This window comes from Vipera berus (genome assembly GCF_964194415.1).
Source record: "Vipera berus genome assembly, chromosome: 7".
NCBI lineage: Eukaryota > Metazoa > Chordata > Lepidosauria > Squamata > Viperidae > Vipera > Vipera berus.
This window is the reverse complement of record NC_138209.1, coordinates 67,979,255-67,998,774: the sequence shown is the minus strand read 5'-3', so window position 1 is coordinate 67,998,774 and position 19,520 is coordinate 67,979,255. Positions and strand designations below refer to the sequence as shown.

The window sequence follows — 19,520 nt, the reverse complement described above, 5'->3', positions numbered from 1 at the left end:
CATCAGAAGCTTTGTGCAAAGATCGATGGCACAATGGAAGACATAGTTGAAAGTCAATGGTGATAGACTGGGAGAGGTTAATATCAAGAGAACAATCTTTCAAAGAGACTCACTTTCATCATTACTGTTTGTCATTGCACTGATTCCTCTGTCAACAATATTGAACAAGTCAGGCCATGGCTATCAAACATAACATCTGGCAGGCTACCCTGTTTCCTTTATATGGCCGATCTGAAGCTGTATGAAAAAAAAACCCATCTAATATGGAATTGCAGCTTAACACTGTCCGAATATGTAGCTAAGATATTGGACTGGACAAATGTGTCATATTTTAATATCAAAAAGGAAAAAATAGTGAAAATTGAAGGAATCAAGAAGCCTTATGGAAATAACATCAAGAGTCTGAATGAAGATTATCACTACAAATACCTGGGCAACCTTCAGCCTGACAATATCAAAAACATTCAAGTCAAGAAGAAAATGAATAGAGAATACATTAAGATCTTCACTTAGTGGAGGAAATACTATCAAGGCAATTAACACCTGGACAATTACAATTGTACACAGCTGGAATAGTGGACTGACCTCAAGCAAAAGTAGAAGCTATTGATAGGAAAACCAGAAAAGTAATGACAATAAATCATGTTGACAAACTCAGTTTATCAGGGAACATAGGTATGTATTGAACATTGCAAAATGCATAAGAAAAAAGGCATTTGAAAAAATATCTGAAGGACAGTGAAAAAGATGCAGTGAATACCAGATACTGAATACCAGAGAGATCAAACTGGACTATAAGAAAGACCAAATGAAGAGCAGAAAAGAGACATGGCAAGATGAGGACGGGAGCTCACCCCATCATGCAGCACTTGGGTCTCGAACCTGGGCTGTCAGCTGACAGCATCTTAACCACTGAGTCATCACAATGCCCTAACATATTATAAAGCAATACATTAATTTCAATTCAATTCATTTCCACAATGTTTTGGGATCTCACACTAATCCCAAAGGCAATCTCAGAAAATAAAAGTGCTAGACTTATTTATTTAATTAAATTTCAACACTGCCCATCTCACTTAAGTAAAACTGAGTATCCAGGGTAGTGGGCCCATAAAAATAATAATTAGGATGAAAAATAATAGGGCTGTGTGAAACTTCCATTCAAAGATTCAGTGGCAAATTGTATCAACATGCCACTGAATGAATCAAAACATTGAATCAGAATTCTAATCGCAAATTTAAATAAAGTTGACTTGTTCATAGAAAATTCAAAACATATTGCAAATTGAAATAGGATTTTGTTAAATTTACATACCTCCCAAGAGACATCCTGGAAGGGTAGAATAAGTAGTTAGTTGAAACTTATTAGTGTTGTTGAATGTCTGGCCACGTTTATATAGAAACCATTTTGCGAGACTGGTTTCATAATGGTTTCCATAATGTGTTCTCAAAATTTCAAATGTGTCTACCCACTTAAAAAAAAGATAGGAACCAACTTCCGGTGGCGACGCGACGCCGAAGACAGCCGTTTTCGGGCTGCCCGCTCCGCAGCTGTGTTTTTCCATCGTAAACAGCGCCGATCAGCTGTTTAGATGGATTTGAAGCCCCCTCCTCGGGAGAAGAGGAGGGGGTGAGGCCCCAAGTAGGGGTTGAGCTCTCCGGGGCCGCCTGAGCTGAGAGTTTGGGCGGCTGAAGGATTGAGCCCCCCCGAAGCCTGGGTTGCTCCGAGCTGCGCAGCGCCCCTGCTCCGGGATTTATGGAGCAGAGCCAGGCGTTAGCAACCACCCCTGCCAAAAGGAAATACCTTTGATTATCAAGATGCAGGCAGAGCGGTACAGGAGGTCAAGGTGATGTGGACTCTTATCTTTACTCTCTAGCTCAATGGATTTTATAGCTTCAAAGTGAAAGTGCGCAATAAGTGAAAGTGGGGGAAGATGGCGGCTAAAACTTCTAAAGCTCTTCGGAGTGCGGGGTCTTCCCTGGTGCAACAGACCTCATTGCAAGCTTTGCTTCCTCCTGCACCTCCTCCGGCATTGACGCTTAAGGATTTACAAGATGCTCTTGGAAAGCATTCACAATTGATGTCTGACATGATGGATGAAAAGCTGAAAAAGTTGGAGGAGAAACTGGAGAAGAAGATGGAAGAGAAGTTTAGAGCAATGAGGGTGGACATGTTGTCTATGATTGAATCTGTAGCTGAATGTGTGCAACAGCTGGATGAAAAAGTGAAGGATCTCAGTCAAAAGAACTCTATATTAGAAGCAAAAGTATCAGAAAATGAAAATATAAGGGATAAAATGGACGGAGAATTGAGCCTTGCTCAGTATCATCAGATGCAGTATGCTATTAGAATCAGGGGTTTAAAGGAGAACTGTAAAGAAGATTTAAAGCAGCTGATTTCTGAGGCTCTGGAAGGGGTATTGGGCCAGCCAGCATCTGAAATTGAGGGAAATATGGACAAAATTTTTCGTGTAAATTCATGGATTGCAAGACAAAGGAAGTTACCCAGAGATGTGGTGGTCTATTTTACAAAGAGAGTAATTAGAGATGAAGTTATTCAAGCTGCCTATGATACTAAACTGGTAGTGGCTGAGCAAGAAGTCTTGGTTTTAAAAGAGATTCCTCCGAAGATTTTAAGGAGAAGGAAAGATTTTGCATTTTTAGTACAGGAACTTAAGAAATGTGATATTAAGTTTAGATGGGAGATTCCAGTTGGACTGGTGGTGACGCATGAAGGTAAAAGACATAGTCTGGTTACTGTGGCCCAGGCACGTGATTTTTATAGCAATGTGTTAAAAGCAACCCCCCTATCATTTTTGGAAGCTGTTAAGGGATACGGCGAGGGAAAGCTTCAAGATGTTGCAGACAGACAGATAGAGGACAATGGTGTTGGAGGGGATCAAGATACAGTTTCATTGGATGTTGCAGGAGGCCAGAGGAAGACGCGTGCCGCCTTAAGAAGAGCGAGACGAGAGCAAGAGCAAGACCAGCAGATAGTTATGGAATCTCCAAAGTGTATTTACAGTGAAGATGTGGGAGGGGCGCGGTCCAAAGAAGTTTTGGGGGTCATGACAGACGTGCTCCAAAAGTTTTGGGGCGTTAAGATTGCTGATTAAATTTTTAAATTAGTAACTTAATGGATTAAATTTATCATAGAGGAGAAAGAAAGTTTTTTTTTAATATGTAACACAATTTAAGATGGATGTTGCTTGTTAGAAAAGTATATTAGGGTTATGGACTAAAAGTGTGTGTTGAACTAAGAATGGGTATGCAAGCTCCTAATTAACAATAAGTTGTCTTACAGACTGCTTAACCCTTTTTTTTTTACTCTTTTTATTTGAACTCAAGGATAACCTGGAACTGCGAGACATTTGGTGTGATACATGCAAGAATTATTTTTGATTATGGTTGTTTGGTTGGAGATTATTAAGGTTAATAGATAGGCGCTTTTGGCGCGTAACTGAGAATTTGTCTATTTTTTTTTCTTTGAAATTAATATGAATAAGGACTGGGATTAAGAAAATCTATTCTGAGTAAAGCTTTTTTTGTTTTTCTCTTTTTCTTTTTTACTTTATTTGTAATATTAATATTGTTTGTATTCATTTTACATGAGCTAGAGGGAGATAGAACTAATAGTTTATTGCTGATAACATAGGGGTGCTTATGTTTGTTTTTTGATTTTATACCCTGTATTTAGCTCTGGGAAGTCGGGGGGGGGGAGGAGGGAATGGGGGGAAGGGATAGGGAGGGTTGGGTGGGGGTGGGGGAGGGGGGGATTAAAGTTAAAATGTATTGTAAAACTTTTTAAATAAAAAAAAAAGATAGGAACCAGCCTTCTGCCCTATAGTTATGTTAGAACTTCAAGTTATGGAATTCCAACTGAAGCTTCAGGAAGGTAAGTTGGGGCATTTCTTTGCTTAGATGTATCTTAGAAGGATAAACTTCAGAAGGAATAGAATGGCTTACAATTTTGGTTGGAAATAAAGCCAAAGGATAGAACAGAGAACAAAGACTCGGGATTTATTTTTTTTTTATCTACCTGCTGCCCAAATCATAAAACACTTGAAGTTTCCATTTCTTTTTATAGTTCAGTGCATCATTGGAAAAACAACTACAACCACCACAGCAGCAATAAAATCGTATTTCTTGAGTAATACAGGTTTATTTTCTATACTAAAACAAGATGCAATAAAGACAGCTTAAAAAGTATGCCTAGCCATTTTTAAATTTGGTTTTCCTTCTCCAACTCCTCAGGGAAATAAAGGCAGCTAAATTTCTTATATCATTCTTAACTTAAACATACATGCTACATGTACGAAAGGACAACATTTCCACCTTCCAAGCTGCATTTCTTGAATGCAAAAGAGCAAAGTTCCCTGTCACAAACCAGGGTTGCCAGGACCGATAAAGAGCATTTTCATAAGAACTGCTATTTTGTGATCTGGTTTAAGACTACAGTAGGTGATGGTTTCATACAACATTATACATATCGCAATGGTTTGTTAGATTTTAGCTTGGCATGTTCTATAACAGACATGTCAAACACAAGGCCCGGGGGCCAGATCCGGCCCACGAAGTGGTTTCATGCGGCCCACAAAGCCACCCTGGAAACAGTGAGGGAACGGCCCCCACTGCCTTGGCCCTGGCCCAGAGACCCTCCTTCTGCCAGAGACCCTCAGATCTGTCCCACTCCTGCCCAGGCCCCCATAGGCACCCTTGATGCCAACGATGTAGAGCTGGCCACGCCCACCCAGTAGGCCATACACACACTAGCCACACCCACCCAGTAGGCCACGCCCACCCTGGCCATACCCACCCGGCCCCGAGGGCAACCGCAAAGCTGATGCGGCCCTCAGTGAAATTGAGTTTGACACCCCTGTTCTATAAGCCCAGCATTTGAATTACATGGTTTACAACCATATATGGTTTACAACCATATAGCAATTACAATATATTCAATACGTTATGGTTAAATAAGCAATAGTTTGCTTTAATATATGAACCCCAGTCAATTATACAGGTAGTCCTTGACTTATTCAGTTCATTTAGTGACTGTTCAAAGTTACAATGGTACTTAAAAAAAGTGACATGACCATTTTTCACACTTACAACCGCTGCAGCACTGCCCATGGTCACGTAATCAAAATTCAGATGCTTGGCAACTAACTCATATTTATGACGGGTACAATGCCCGAGGGTCACGCGATCCCCTTTTGTGACCTTCTGACAAGAAAAGTCAACGGGGAAGCCAGATTCACCTAATAACCGTGTTCCTAACTTAACAACTGTAGTGATTCATTTAATAATTGTGGCAATAAATGTTGTAAAATGGTGGCAAAACCCACTTAACAAATGTTTCGCTTAGCCACAGTAATTTTTGGGCTCAATTATGGTCATCGGTTGAGGACTACCTATATAGTTGCTCTTCAAACTACCAAATTCACTAGTCTACCTATGAAGTGTTATCAATAGCCTAGCTATAAAGTTATTATTGTTATTGAAACTTAATATGTTTTTTTTCTAGAGAAGAGAGCTATAGCTTCTCAGGTTTTAATTTCTGTGAACAACTTTGCTTGAAAGAATTGTCCACGGCAGTCAGATACAGCTGTGAAGGGTGAGTATGTAAAAGAAAAAAAAAGTAGTGGAAATATCCTTTGCAGCAGGGGTGTCAAACTCAATTTCATTGAGGGCCGCATCAGCATTGCAGTAGCCCTCAGGGGGCCGGGTGGGTGTGGCCTAGGTGGGCGTGGCTAGAGTGCATATGGCCTACTGGGTGGGCGTGGCCAGCTCTACATCGTTCGCATGAAGGATGCCTGTGGGGGCCTGGGCAGGAGTGGGACAGATCTGGGGGTCTCTGGCAGAAGGAGGGTCTCTGGGCCAGGGCCAAGGCAGCGGGGGCCGTTCCCTCACTGTTTCCAGGATGGCTTTGCGGGCCGCATGAAACCACTTCACGGGCCGGATCTGGCCCCCGGGCCTTGTGTTTGACATGTCTGCTTTGCAGGAACAAATGATATAGCAGTGCCTGAGAGGGCCCGAAATAAATTTCATTCTACGAGATACTCCACACATTCACCAATTTACTCTTTGAATCTCTCCCTTTATTTTTCTCCACATGTATCAAGTACATATTCTATCTTCTTTGTCTCTGGTCACCCAGAGACAATATAAGATATAAAATAGATTATCATCATCACCAAATGGATTTGTAACTGGCTGACAACCCGGACTCAAAGGATAGTCCTTAATGGTGCTACATCTACATGGAGGGAAGTAAGCAGTGGGGTACCACAAAGTTCCGTCTTATTTTTTATTTTTTTATTTTTATTTATTTAGATTTATATACCGCCCTTTCCCGAAGGACTCAGGGCGGTTTACAGGGCATTTAAAAGAAAGTCAACACAAACGTTAAAACAAATTAAAAAGATTAAATGAAACCCTGAGAACAATAAAAAAACCCAGTTAAAATTAAAATTTAAAAATTCTCAGCCTGGGCCAGAGAGCTCGAAGAGCCAGGTCTTCAGGTCCCGGCGGAATGAACGGAGGTTGGGGGCAGTCCTAAGCTCCGCAGGCAGCTGGTTCCACAGGGCAGGCGCACCCACTGAGAAGGCCCTACCTCTTAGGCCCAGTACTTTTCAATATCTTCATAAATGACTTAGATGAGGGAATAGAAGGGGAACTCATCAAATTTGCAGATGACGCTAAGCTGGCAGGAATAGCCAACATCCTAGATGATAGGCTCAAGATCCAGATGGATCTCGGCAGACTTGAACATTGGGCCCTATCTAACAAAATGAAATTCAACGAGGAGAAAAGTAAAGTCTTACACTTAGGCAAGAAAAACTAAAAGTACACGTATAGAGGAGGTGAAACCTGGTTTAATAGCAGTAACTGTGAGAGGGATCTTGGGAGTCCTAGTGGACAATGAAATATGAGCTAGCAGTGTGCTCCAGGCACCAAAAAAGCCAAAGCAATCCTAAATTGCATTAACAGAGGTATTAAATCAAGATCACGAGGTACTAGTACTGCTCTATAAAGCCTTAGTAAGGCCACACATAAGAATACTGCATCTAGTTTTGCTCACCACACTATAAAAAGATGCTGAGACTCTGGAAAAAGTGCAGAGAAAGCAACTAAGATGATTAGGGGCCTGCAGGCTAAAACATATGGAGAAAGGTTACAAGAACTGGGCATGGCTAGTCTAGTGAAGAGAAGACCTAGGAGTGACATTATAGCAGTGTTCCAATATTTGAGGGCTGTCATAAAGAAGAGGGGGGACAAACTATTTTCCAAAGTACCCGAAGGCCAGACAAGGAACAATGAATGGAAACCGATCAAGGAGAGATTCAACCTAGAAATAAGGAGGAAGTTTCTGACACTGAGAACAATCAACCAATGGAACAGCTTGCCTTCAGAGCTTGTGGGAGTTCCATCACTGGAATCTTTCAAGAGACTGGACAGCCAGTTGTCAAAAATGGTATAGAGTTGCCTGCTTGAGCAGAGGGGTGGACTATGTGACCTACAAGGTCCCTTCCAACTCTGTTATTCTAAGTTAACCCACCAGTCAGCAACCAACACATGATTTGAATGACTCTTATGAGGTATAATCATTTTTTTATATATCAGGTAGTTTCCCCCGCACATGCGTGCTAGTCGTTTCCGACTCTAGGGGCCGGTGCTCATCTCCGTTTCAAAGCCGAAGAGGCAGCGCTTGTCCGAGGACGTCTCCGTGGTCATGTGGCCGGCATGACTAGACACCAAAGGTGCACAGAACGCTGTTACCTTCCCACTGTAGTGGTCCCTATTTTTGTACTTGCATTTTGTACGTGCTTTCGAACTGCTAGGTTGGCAGAAGCTGGGACGAGTAACAGGCACTCACTCTGTTACGCAGCACTCGGGATTCGACCCGCCAAACTGCCGACCTTCTGATTGACAAGCTCAGCGTCCTAACCCACTGAGCCACCGCGTCCCTTTTGTAGTAAATAGTGTGTAGTAAATATACATACAAGGCCAACTTTTTGAGTCAATAAATGTTCACTTTATGAACATACCCTCTATGTAGTCTTAATATTCCACATATACTATAACTCTGGCTTTCAATAGTGTTGCTTCTCACCAAGCTAAGTGTTTAGGCCACGGGTCTACAGATTTATGGCTGAAGAATTGTCTTGGGCCACATATAAAATATATAATATAGTTAATGTACATAAATCACATATAAAAATTTACAATCTTGTGGGGTTGCATTACTAGCTGTCCAGGGGCGCATGTGGACTGTATGTCACAGGTTAGACAGTCCTGGTTTAAGGGCTTCTGAACAGAACAGCTATAGAAGCTGAAAGTACTTCGCCTATCAAACAACACAGATTTCTCTATTAATTCTAACAATCCAGTTTCAGAATTTACATGTCAGTTTGCACAAGTTATGTGCCAGCCTGACCTTCATTATCACCTTTAACAGTTGGTCTGGCCAAACTGAAACTTTCTAAGTAAGACAATGGGCACGTTAAACATTAAAAACAAGAGGATAATTAAAAAATCCCAATGGGATATCATTTCAATTTTCTTAGATACTACATTCCTGACCTTAGAGTTGCTCTGGGTAGACAAATTTCAGAGTCCAATTAAAGTGCAAGGCTGTAAAATGTGAACTCATTAACAAATCTGATTATGCCTGTCAGGGCTCAAAAAAGAATGATGAGTAATTCTTACAGTACATTATGAAAAAGAACAAGGATGTGCAGTTTCCCACTAGGTGGGTTGCATATTGTGTTAATAGGAATAATAATTTGATTAATTTAAAGAGACATGGATTCTCTCTCCAACTCCAGTGTGTTTCTTTCCCTGAGTGTGGTAGGGAGTTAACTGTATTATTTTCACATCATTTTGGTTTTGTTACCACTTTATTTAATATTTATATTTGATATTCCTGCATCTTCTAAATAGGAAAAATAGCTCCACCACAGCTTTCTCCTAATGAATATGGTGATCTTAATAGAATCACTAACAATTGTAAATTCTGAATATATATCTTATTATCAATGCAAAGTTGATTGCATTTTCTTTTCACATTCCACAAATTTATGAGCAATCCTAATTTCTAAAAAAAAAAAGTAAATACGTGATGAACTGGATAAACTAACCGTAAAATATAGAGCTGAATTCCTTCTCTTTCATTTGCAAATTATAATATAGTAATTGTCAGAAAATCTAAATTCATTAATCTGAGCAAGTGATTGGTTTCTGATTTTTCTATTAGTCAAGAACCTGAAGCTCCTAATATCAGAGATTCTGGGTTTATGTACTGATTCTGCTTGAGGTATCCTTAGTTCCTTTAATACATTCAGAGTTCACAGCTCTCTGGTTAATGGTGTACAAAACCCAAATCCTTTTTTCCACAGTGCTAACATTAAAGGTAGTAGCTGTTCACCGCTGATTATTTTACTTTAATATTTCATTAATGGAGTTTGTGCACATACCCGACACATACCTGCGACTATAGTAAGACCACTAACTGTTCTCAGCACGTGACCGTACATTTCTTAAGTTCTGTATCAGCATATCGGTTTGCTAAAAAAGTAAGAAGATTCACGCTGGATCAAATCATCATTCTGTTTCCACAGTGCCCAACCAGATGTCTAGATTAGTCTTGTAACCAGGACACGAGTGAAATAACAAATTCCCAATGGTATTTCTTAGCAACTTCACATTTAAATGGATGCTGTTTCTGCCCCTGCCTAAGAGATCCTAATTAACAATCGCTGATAACCTGATCTTTCATGAACTGACCTATAGTGAGATATGAAGAGATTTAATATGCGCAGCCTACCCTGTTACAGACTATTTTCGTATCAGGCTTCTGATATACAGGTAGAACGAAATGCAGTATCTAATGAGATGGTATTCACATAGTGTACAAATATTGCTTTAAATTCCAGATGATTTGCGTAAATGTTGCCTCAGTTACTCAGTGCCATTGTGCTACTAAAGACAACTTCCACACCCATAGTAATAAAGATTCATTGCTAACTTCTCTAAAAGAACGTTATCTTTTAAAATATTTTCTCTGCTCTACTTTTTCAACATTCCAGTTGCTGAACTTTCTACAGTAGCGTTCAAAAATGAGTTTCTACAGTAGTGTTCAAAAATGACCTTACCGTGTTTTCCGGCGTATAAGACGACTGGGTGTATAAGACGACCCCCGACTTTTGAGAAGATTTTCAAGATTTTTCGTCTTATACGCCGGAAAATACGGGTACATGCCAGTTGCCAAGTGTCCGACACAAGCCCGAATCAGCCCCGTCTGATGCAGATGGTGCAAAGCCGCCCTTTTGAAGCCCAAAGGGGCTTTTCCTTCCACCCACCCTTTGGAATACATGCAAGAGCTGTGTTCACATGACATGCTCTTCCAGGCCACTCTGCAAATGGCACGCCAGAAGTCGCAAACACCGCAGGAACTCCGAGTCCCCGCCTTTCAGCAGCCTGCACGGCCGAGCACGATCCGGCTTTGAGAGCGTATTTGCAGATGGAGCAGCCGCCACATCTGGAGCCAAGCCCCGCCCGGGAGGTGGTCGGCCAGGCGGGCCCGGAAGACGCAATGGAGAGCCGGACTTGGGGCAGCCATGCTGAGGCCGGCTGGCGAGGGCCGCTGCGTGGTCTGCGGGCAAGAGGGGCGCCAGGCCACCAAGTACCGCTGTCCAGGCTGCCAGGAGAGATAGTGGGTAGCAGGGCGTGCTCTGCTTATGCTCAGATGCTGTGAGGGGGAGGGGCTTCCTGCCGCTCTCGGGGTCTGGCGTTTGCAAGGGGGAGGGGAAGGGGCTTAGAGGCTCTTGGGGGTGGGAAGGGAGGGTCACGTTGGAGGGGGGACTGGACTAAGGAGGCTTGAAGTTGCTTTGCAAGAACAGGGGCACTCGATTGATTAATGTACTATTTTCCAGCGTATAAGACGACTGGGCGTATAAGATGACCCCTGACTTTTGAGAAGATTTTCATGGGTTAAAAATTCGTCTTATACGCCAGAAAATACAGTAGTCAGAATTTCGTAATTTTTTTGAAAATGATAGTAAAATTCTCGAAAGACAACACACACTGTCAGATTCTCTCCCCAACATGGATACCTTTTTAGTTTCCAATACTATGGATTTTTTTATTATAAAATCATAAGGTGATTTTTTTTTATTTTGGCTTACTGCAGGGATTCCCAATCCCCAGTCCATGGACTGGCACTTGTCTGTGGCATGCCACAAACTGGGCCGTGTTAGCGAAGCTCCATCTGCATGATGCAGGCAACACACAAAACCACGCCCCCTCCGATCCGTGGAAAACCCTTTCTCCATGGAACCAGTCCCTGGTGCCCAAAAGGTTGGGAACCTCTGGCTTAGTAAATTATATAAACCTTATGATAGTGGCCTCAATACGGTATATTGTGTGAAACCAAGCCATTATGGTTTATATAATAAACCATGGAATTAACTATGGTTTTGCATCATTTGATAATCAAATCTAAGGGCATTGGCCTAGTGCAGATGATGGTATATTAACTGATTCCAACATAACTCAATGCTAGCCACATGGGCACTTAACACTACACATGGCACTTAGTTGGAAGAAGTTATATCATGAAAAAAACCCATCAATTTCTTATTTTGGATAAAACTTCAATTTCTTATTTTGGATAAAATTGGGAACATGTTTGTTCAGATATTAAACCACAATTCCATATTAATGGTAATCCACAATTCCATATTAATGGTAATCAAAGTTTGCTTTAATTAACAATTTTCATTCTTTTCAATCAACAAGTGATATCATGAAAGTTTATACAATGTGCAGACTCTATAGCATTTTTAAGGTTCTTAAACCTTTATAAATTTCTGTATTTTTATAAATAAAATAAATAATCATTTAACAGTCAGCCACTTTCGCTGGCAGAATTTGAGCTTGCATTTAAAGGAATTAATTTTTAATAGAAGGGATGCGGTGGCTCAGTGGGTTAGGACGCTGAGCTTGTCGATCAGAAGGTCGGCAGCTTGGCGGGTCGAATCCCGAGTGCCGCATAACAGAGTGAGCGCCTGTTACTTGTCCCAGCTTCTGCCAACCTAGCAGTTCGAAAGCACGTAAAAATGCAAGTAGAAAAATAGGGACCACTACAGTGGGAAGTTAACAGTGTTCCATGCGCCTTTGGCGTCTAGTCATGCCAGCCACATGACCACAGAGACGTCCTCGGACAAGCGCTGGCTCTTCGGCTTTGAAACGGAGTTGAGCACCGGCCCCTAGAGTTGGAAACGAGTAGCACACATCTGCGGGGGAACCTTTACCTTTACCTAATTTTTAATAGAAATAAAGAGACTGCTATTTCTCATGTCATGTTCAAAATTGGAAGCCATTTTTCTATCCATGTTTCTTTTAATATGAATTGTTTAAATGCAAGCTCAAGTTCTGCCATTGAAAGTCACTGATGCTTAAATGTTTTTCATATCAGACTCAGGCCATGTAGCAAAATGGAAAAATTTCCACTGGTTTTAATCTACTTTATTAAAGACTTCTAGTTTAAAGTGAATATTGAAGAATGAAAATTACAGCTGAGACTTGTTCAGTCACCATGTCCCTGCATAGAATTTAATGTATCAGCCACTCTCTTCCCACAAGTCCCTCTGATGATATAATTAAAAAACCAGTCCCCAGGAGGAATGTACTACATTCATGGGATATTTTTATGTACACGCTAAGATTTCCATTTCAACTAGAAATTTGATAATGCTGCAGGTACAGCATTATATCGCAGGTACACTGTAGCCAAGGACAAGTAAATGTTTTCTAATAATATAGCTTGAGTTAAAAAGAGGAAGGATGTTTCACCTCTGCTCCTTGTACTGAATTCTACAGGAGAAAACATAGTTTGGAAGGGCTATACTAGAATTTGCGGGTTTAGCTATTTGTTTTTCCTAAGGATCTGTAAACTGAAAAACTTAAAAAAAGCAAAAATAATGTGTGTGAAAATATGCCTTGTAGAAAGCACTTTATTTATTTATTTATTTATTTGATTTGTATACCGCCCTTCTCCCTAAGGACTCCCTAAGCACTTATACCTATGACAGTTTCAAATACTGCTACTAATATTAAAAGAATACTTTAAGTCACAATTTTGTTTGCAAGTTGGATAGACAGATAAACTATTAAATAAATACTAAGCACTAAAGTTCCATTTAAAATTTGTCGCAAATGATAGTTTGTAATTGAATTGATTGATGTACTGTTTTATAATCAGGTCTTCTTTAACTACTAATTGCAAATTTTAAAAATTCAGTGATTAAGCAAAGGAATATGAGTTATGTTTTAATTTCATACCCCTAATCTTTCTGATGCACCAAACCCAATAATTAAAGTGATAAATTCCAGATTGATTTTAGATTAAATTTAAGATTTATAGGTTATTCCCTAGCCATCTGTTTCATGATTGAATTTTTCTTAATGAAACAAGAGAACTAAAGTGCAGAAAAATAACTTTCTTTAAAGGTTACACCTACTCATATAAATCCAGATTTTAACTGAAACACAACATATGGCATACTAATATTTCATCTGTCTGCATGAATTGGGAGGAGGGAAGGAAGTTGAAAAGCTGTGCTAAACCAATTGTCAGCTTATTGTGGATGATTACAGAGAAGATCCATGTACTGTATTTTCTGAACCATCCAGAATAACTTCTGGACAGAGATTTGTTGATTTTCAAAGAGTCTTACAAACTTAAGTCTTATCCAGATACTTTGAACCAGAATTCTACTAGCCCAAACTAACTTGTCTACTGCAATAGTTTCTTTTAAGTCAGTCTGCTCTTTCCAGAATATTAGTCAATTTAATAATATGGAAGCTTTCCATAGGAAAAGCAAGAACATTGATTTTTTTTAAAAAAATAGTAACTTTTCTGCGGAGCACATCTGAATTTAGAGCAACCAAGCAGAAAGTGAGAACAGATAATGTAGGAAGCTTGTAGTGAATAGCTTAAACGATCTGTTCGTTTGCTGTAATTAATAAACAAATATGCCCTTCTTACGTACAGTATGCCGTGCCTTATCTTGTTCAATTTATAACTTTCCATGAAAAAATATTTTGCACGTATTATTCTAGAGCCAGAAACCAGGACACTGAGAGTTCTAGCTACCTTAGGCATGAAAGCCTAAGGCAGGGGTAGGCAACCTTGGCTCTTTTATGAGTCATGGACTTCAACTCCCAGAATTCCTGAGTCAAGCCATCCTGAGGAGAAAGGGAAAGGTTTTCAAGCTGAGCCATATTGGCTCAGGAATTCTGGGAGTTGAAGTCCACAAGTCATAAAAGAGCCAGGGTTGTCTACCCCTGGCCTAAGGTGACCTTGGGCCTGTCAGCCTCTCTCAGCTCACCTCACAGGTTGTTGTTGTGGGGAAAATAGGGGAAGGAAAGTGTATTGGATGTTTGTCACCTTGAGCTATTTTATAAAAACAATAAAGGCGGGATAAAAATAAGATAAAATAAATTCTACACTTTGTCATGTACAAACCTTGGTTTCTCCAATAAATTAAACTTAAAAGAAGAAATCTCTCACCTGGGCCCTAAAGTAACTGCAGCACGAGAAAAGGTTCACCACATGATTTTGTTTTACTTAAAGAGAATAAAATTTGGTGCCTTCAGCCTTGTTGCTGTACTTGCAGACCTCGGAATCATTAGGAATGATAGGTAAGCTTGGACATACTTCAAACCTCCCCTCAATGGCGTGCTATCCATCAACCTTAGAAAGGGCGAGTTATGCAGATATGATCCACCAACCCATTTCATTGGCAGTCATGCGTGTGTTCATTGCACACAGAACTCTAACTACAGGAGGTCCTCGACTTACAACTGTTCATTTAGTGACCATTCAAAGGTACAGTGGTGGCTTATGACTGCTTTTCACACTTATGACTGTTGCAGCATCCCCATGATCACGTGATCCAAAATTTGATGCTTGGCAACTTTTACAAAACTTCTGACAAGCAAAGTCAATGGGGAAGCCAGATTCACTTAACAACTGAGCTACTAACAACTGCAATGGCTCACTTAGCAACTGTGGCAAGAAAAGTTGTAAAATGAGGCAAATGTCACTTAACAAATGTCTCTCTTAACAACATAAAATTTGGGCTCAACTGTGGTCATAAGTCAAGGACTACCTGAATACAAAATGGAAATCTACTGCCTTTATAATTTTATCTTCTCTACTTGACTCATTTTTTTAAAAAAAACCCAGTACATAGTAACATAAAGTTTAATATAGATATTAAATATCAAAATATCTCACCAGTAGAAAAAAAAGAAACAAGATTAATTATTATGAAAAAAAAAGGTAACGTAATTTATATTGAGCAATAATAGCCTGTTATTGGTTCCCACAAAGGCCAGACTTTAGCTCTACTAAATTAAAAGATTTAACCGATGTAAAAACAAACAATGGCTTAATTAAAATACTGATTTTATTTTAAATGAATATATTGAACGCAAAGGAGTTGTCTATTTAAATAAAACTTTATTTAACTATAGAGGTTTTTTGCATTAAAAAAATAAACATTTGGATAACATCACCGTATCATAGGAGACTTTCTGGCACACCATACCTGAACATCACTGGCTTTCATTCTCGTTTCCTCTTTTCCAACAAAGATGTCATCAATGTCTACAAGTACGTATCTATCCAGGGACAACGTGAGTCTCTTTCCAGTCAAAAATGAGACAGCATCTATAAAGATGAGCTTGTGCAGCCAGAAGTTCAAATTGTTACCAAAAAGAACACGCTGAATTCCATCATGAAGACCCACGTCGTGAATAACTGTTGCATGTAGAACATTTTTAACAATGGGTGGAGGGAGGTTTTCAGGTGCTCTTAGTTTTGCAAATACAACAGGTTGGTAAGCTGAATGATTTATATGGAAAACTGTCCAGTCACTTCCAGGCAAAGGCCCTTTATCGAGCTTGGATGCTTTTGTTAGATGGAGCAGAGGAGAATGGGGATTAACGCAACCATCTTTTACACCTACATTGCTGTGGATTTGGAAAGGAACCCCTTTTAAGTGAAAAGTCTGCAAAGTGTTATCGCTGCTTTTTTGAAACCCAATTATTCCGACACTGAATTCCCCACAGTATTTATCTAGAAGGCCCCGATTCCAGGAATCCATATTTACATATTTAGAAATATTTTCATATATTATTAGAAGATACTTGCCTTTATTTCTATCTATCAGTACGGGGACATCACCTTTCCCAGAAGCAATCTCTATGTGATACTGGAACCTGCTGGATTCTAGTACCATGACTATATCCTGACCAAGTACAGAGTACTGACTTTCCACAAACACAAGCACAACGGGGTCAGTCCTTAATGGTTCACTGGCCTTAATCATCTTCCATGGAGAGAGCAGCATTGGAAGATCCCCACATTCAACATCTGAAGAAATTTCAGAAACTTCGTTTTCTTGCTTGTAGCCATTGTATAAATAATAGGCTGAAATAACAATGCTCACCATACAAAATGTAGCTAATAGTATTACTGTCCGTTGAAAATGTCTGTGAAGTTTCACAATAAAAGTCATGTTGTAAGCCAGACCCTAGATGCTTTCCAGTTGTGAGGGCATTGAGATTTTTATAAAGACTTTCAGAATTTACTCCAGTGCAGTTTTAGCAGTTTATGTCACCATTGCAGCATGTATCTCTGTCTTCAGTACAATTCAGGGTCACTAAATTCTGGAAAGGAAAAAGAAAGGGTTAAGTGATTTCCCCCTTACTTTTAACCAATTCATCACAATAATCTCAAAACTACCTAATATAATTAAATCTGAAGCGAGAACTGAATTACAACGGTCTTCGTCCCAAAATTGTTGCATGAAACAGTCTTCTCCAAGCTGATTCTTCCCAGATGTATTGGATCAATTCCCATTATCTGCAGTCTATATGGCACTTATCAAACACAACTTCATCTTCATTTGGTGTAAGTAATTAACAAAACTTTTTTATTCCAAACCCAATACCATTACCGTACTTACTATTTGGTGTATAAGTTATATTTTGGCACAATATTTTATTTAATAATTTAAATTCTGAAATTTATTATCACCAATATAATAAAAAATAGATAAAACCATTCATATTTATATATTTAAAGTAACTATTAAAGCATTACAACAAAATATTTTTTTTTAAAAAAACAATAAATTAAAATCTTCTTCCACAGCAGTTATAACTTAGTGGGATCCTACGGCCTCTGAGACAGTGATCCAAGAAACAAGATTGGTGACTTTTTTTTTTAATCAGAAGGAGCCTTCTTGGAAACAAAAGAAGACAAAAGTTCAGATGATTTTCTAATCCTGAACTTTAGGCTTCCTAAAAATATTCACCTTTGATACCTGGCAAAATGACAACAAAGATGGACAGCCAGAATTCAGAGTTCACTGCACCCAGAAAGGAGGTTTCTGTCATTCTCCCATCAAATTTACCCTTGATAGGTGATAGATAATGTATTTTAAAATCCAGAGATTCTCAGCACTCTGGGAAAATATACAGGATCAAGATTTTTTTAGAGATTCCCCTCCCCTCCAAGTGTCCAATCAGACAGGGATGGCATGCTTCCAGATTTCAACCATCAAACAATACCAGTTTCCAGGTTCCAAGAATGTGACTTTACATTTCATATGATGGCTCTATGGAACAGCTTTTCCCCAATATTCAGAGAGCCCCAACAAGGCTGGATGTGGACCATCCCTTAGACCAGTGATGGCGAACCTTTTAGAGACCAAGTGCCCAAACTGCAACCCAAAACCCACTTATGTATCATCGGATGCCAGGTGGGCGTGGCCCATTGGGTGGGCGTGGCGGCTGTATTAACGGCAGACTGGGTGGGACTAAAAAGTTCAATCAATTCCAACTTTGTGAGATCTTTTTTTTCCCCGTGAGAAGTTGAAATTGATTGACTGATTGAAAACCCCCCCCATTTTTTTTGCACATGGCGGCGGAGGCCTAAAGTGAAAAGGTGTTATAAAACCCAGCTGAAGACTGGGGCAACAGTGCATGTGCCCACAGAGAGGGCTCTGAGTGCCTCCTGTGGCACGCATGCCATAGGTTCGCCACCACAGCCTTAGACACTGGAGCAGAATGTTGTGTGAATCACCAATAAGTGTCAATATGTGTTTCGTGAACTATTGTGCTTGGCATATAACCTAGATGTATCACTGCTGGTGGTTGGATTTATATTAGTGAAGTAAGGTAAAGGTAAAGGTTCCCCCGCACATGCATGCTAGTCGTTTCCGACTCTAGGGGCCGGTGCTCATCTCCGTTTCAAAGCCGAAGAGCCAGCGCTTGTCCGAGGACGTCTCCTTGGTCATGTGGCTGGCATGACTAGACGCCAAAGGCGCACGGAACGCTGTTACCTTCCCACCGGAGCGGTTCCTATTTTTCTACTTGCATTTTTACGTGCTTTCGAACTGCTAGGTTGGCAGAAGCTGGGACGAGTAACAGGCGCTCACTCTGTTACGCAGCACTTGGGATTCGACCCGCCAAACTGCCGACCTTCTGATCGACAAGCTCAGCGTCCTAACCCACTGAGCCACCGCGTCCCTTATTAGTGAAGTACTTTTCTCTTATTTTTAGTATTGTTAGCTTCCCAGAATGGAGTGGTGAGTGGACAACCATGTAAATTGAATAAATAAATAAAGCACAGTCTTTTTCTTGGACTAAAAATAAATATGTTTCAACTAAACATGATAAATTGCACAATATTTCCTATAATGGTACCTAGATATTAAAACTCATCTAACCAACACAGTGTATCAATACCACTTTTTAAGAAAACCAACACCGGGTTTGGTCATATTTGGCAGTAAAATGCATCAACTTAAAAAGACATTAAAAAGAAATTAATATTTTAAAATTATAAACAGTAATTATTAAAAATTAAATGTAGTTATGGGGATAATTGATATAGTATGGCTTAATATATGAATTACGTGAAATAATACATCTAATATAAGCTAATAGGATAAGCAACATTTGTTGCTAGGGAACTAATACAAAATAAACATCAAGACATGATAAGCAAAATTAATTTTTTTTTCAAGTCCTAATGGAAAAAATAAAGCTTATACATAATCCTTATGCAAAAAATAATCAGGTTTCATTGATCTTAACTTCAGCCTGATTGTGTCCTCTTTCTAATGTGATACAATTACAAAGTAAATGTTTGATATATTGTGCAGTATAAGATTAAAATATTAACATTTTTAAAACTTAAATGTATTTGGATCTTACTCGTTTGGAATGCTTATAATCACAGAGTGATCATATTATTGAATATATGTGTGTGTTTATTTACATTTTTTTAAAAATTGATAGGAATCTGAGGGCCATATTGGTACTTGATAATTTCCCAGCATATATGAATCCATCAGGTATGAACCACATAACCCAGACCTATTCTTTTAAACCTGATACTATCCACAAAATGCTTTATATTTCATGCCTGTGAAATTTTT

At 39.5% G+C, this 19,520-nt stretch overlaps 1 protein-coding gene across 1 annotated transcript in view; it reads right to left on the bottom strand.

Annotated features, from left to right (window-relative positions):
• The window catches only part of LOC308671266 (bifunctional heparan sulfate N-deacetylase/N-sulfotransferase 3), a 90,766-nt gene that overhangs the window by 68,746 nt on the left and 2,500 nt on the right, over positions 1-19,520 (bottom strand). The window contains exon 2 of the mRNA XM_081333366.1: positions 15,618-16,740. Within this exon, the coding sequence (XP_081189492.1) occupies positions 15,618-16,589 (972 nt within the window). The 5' untranslated portion in view covers positions 16,590-16,740. The remainder of the gene's footprint in view (positions 1-15,617; positions 16,741-19,520) is intronic.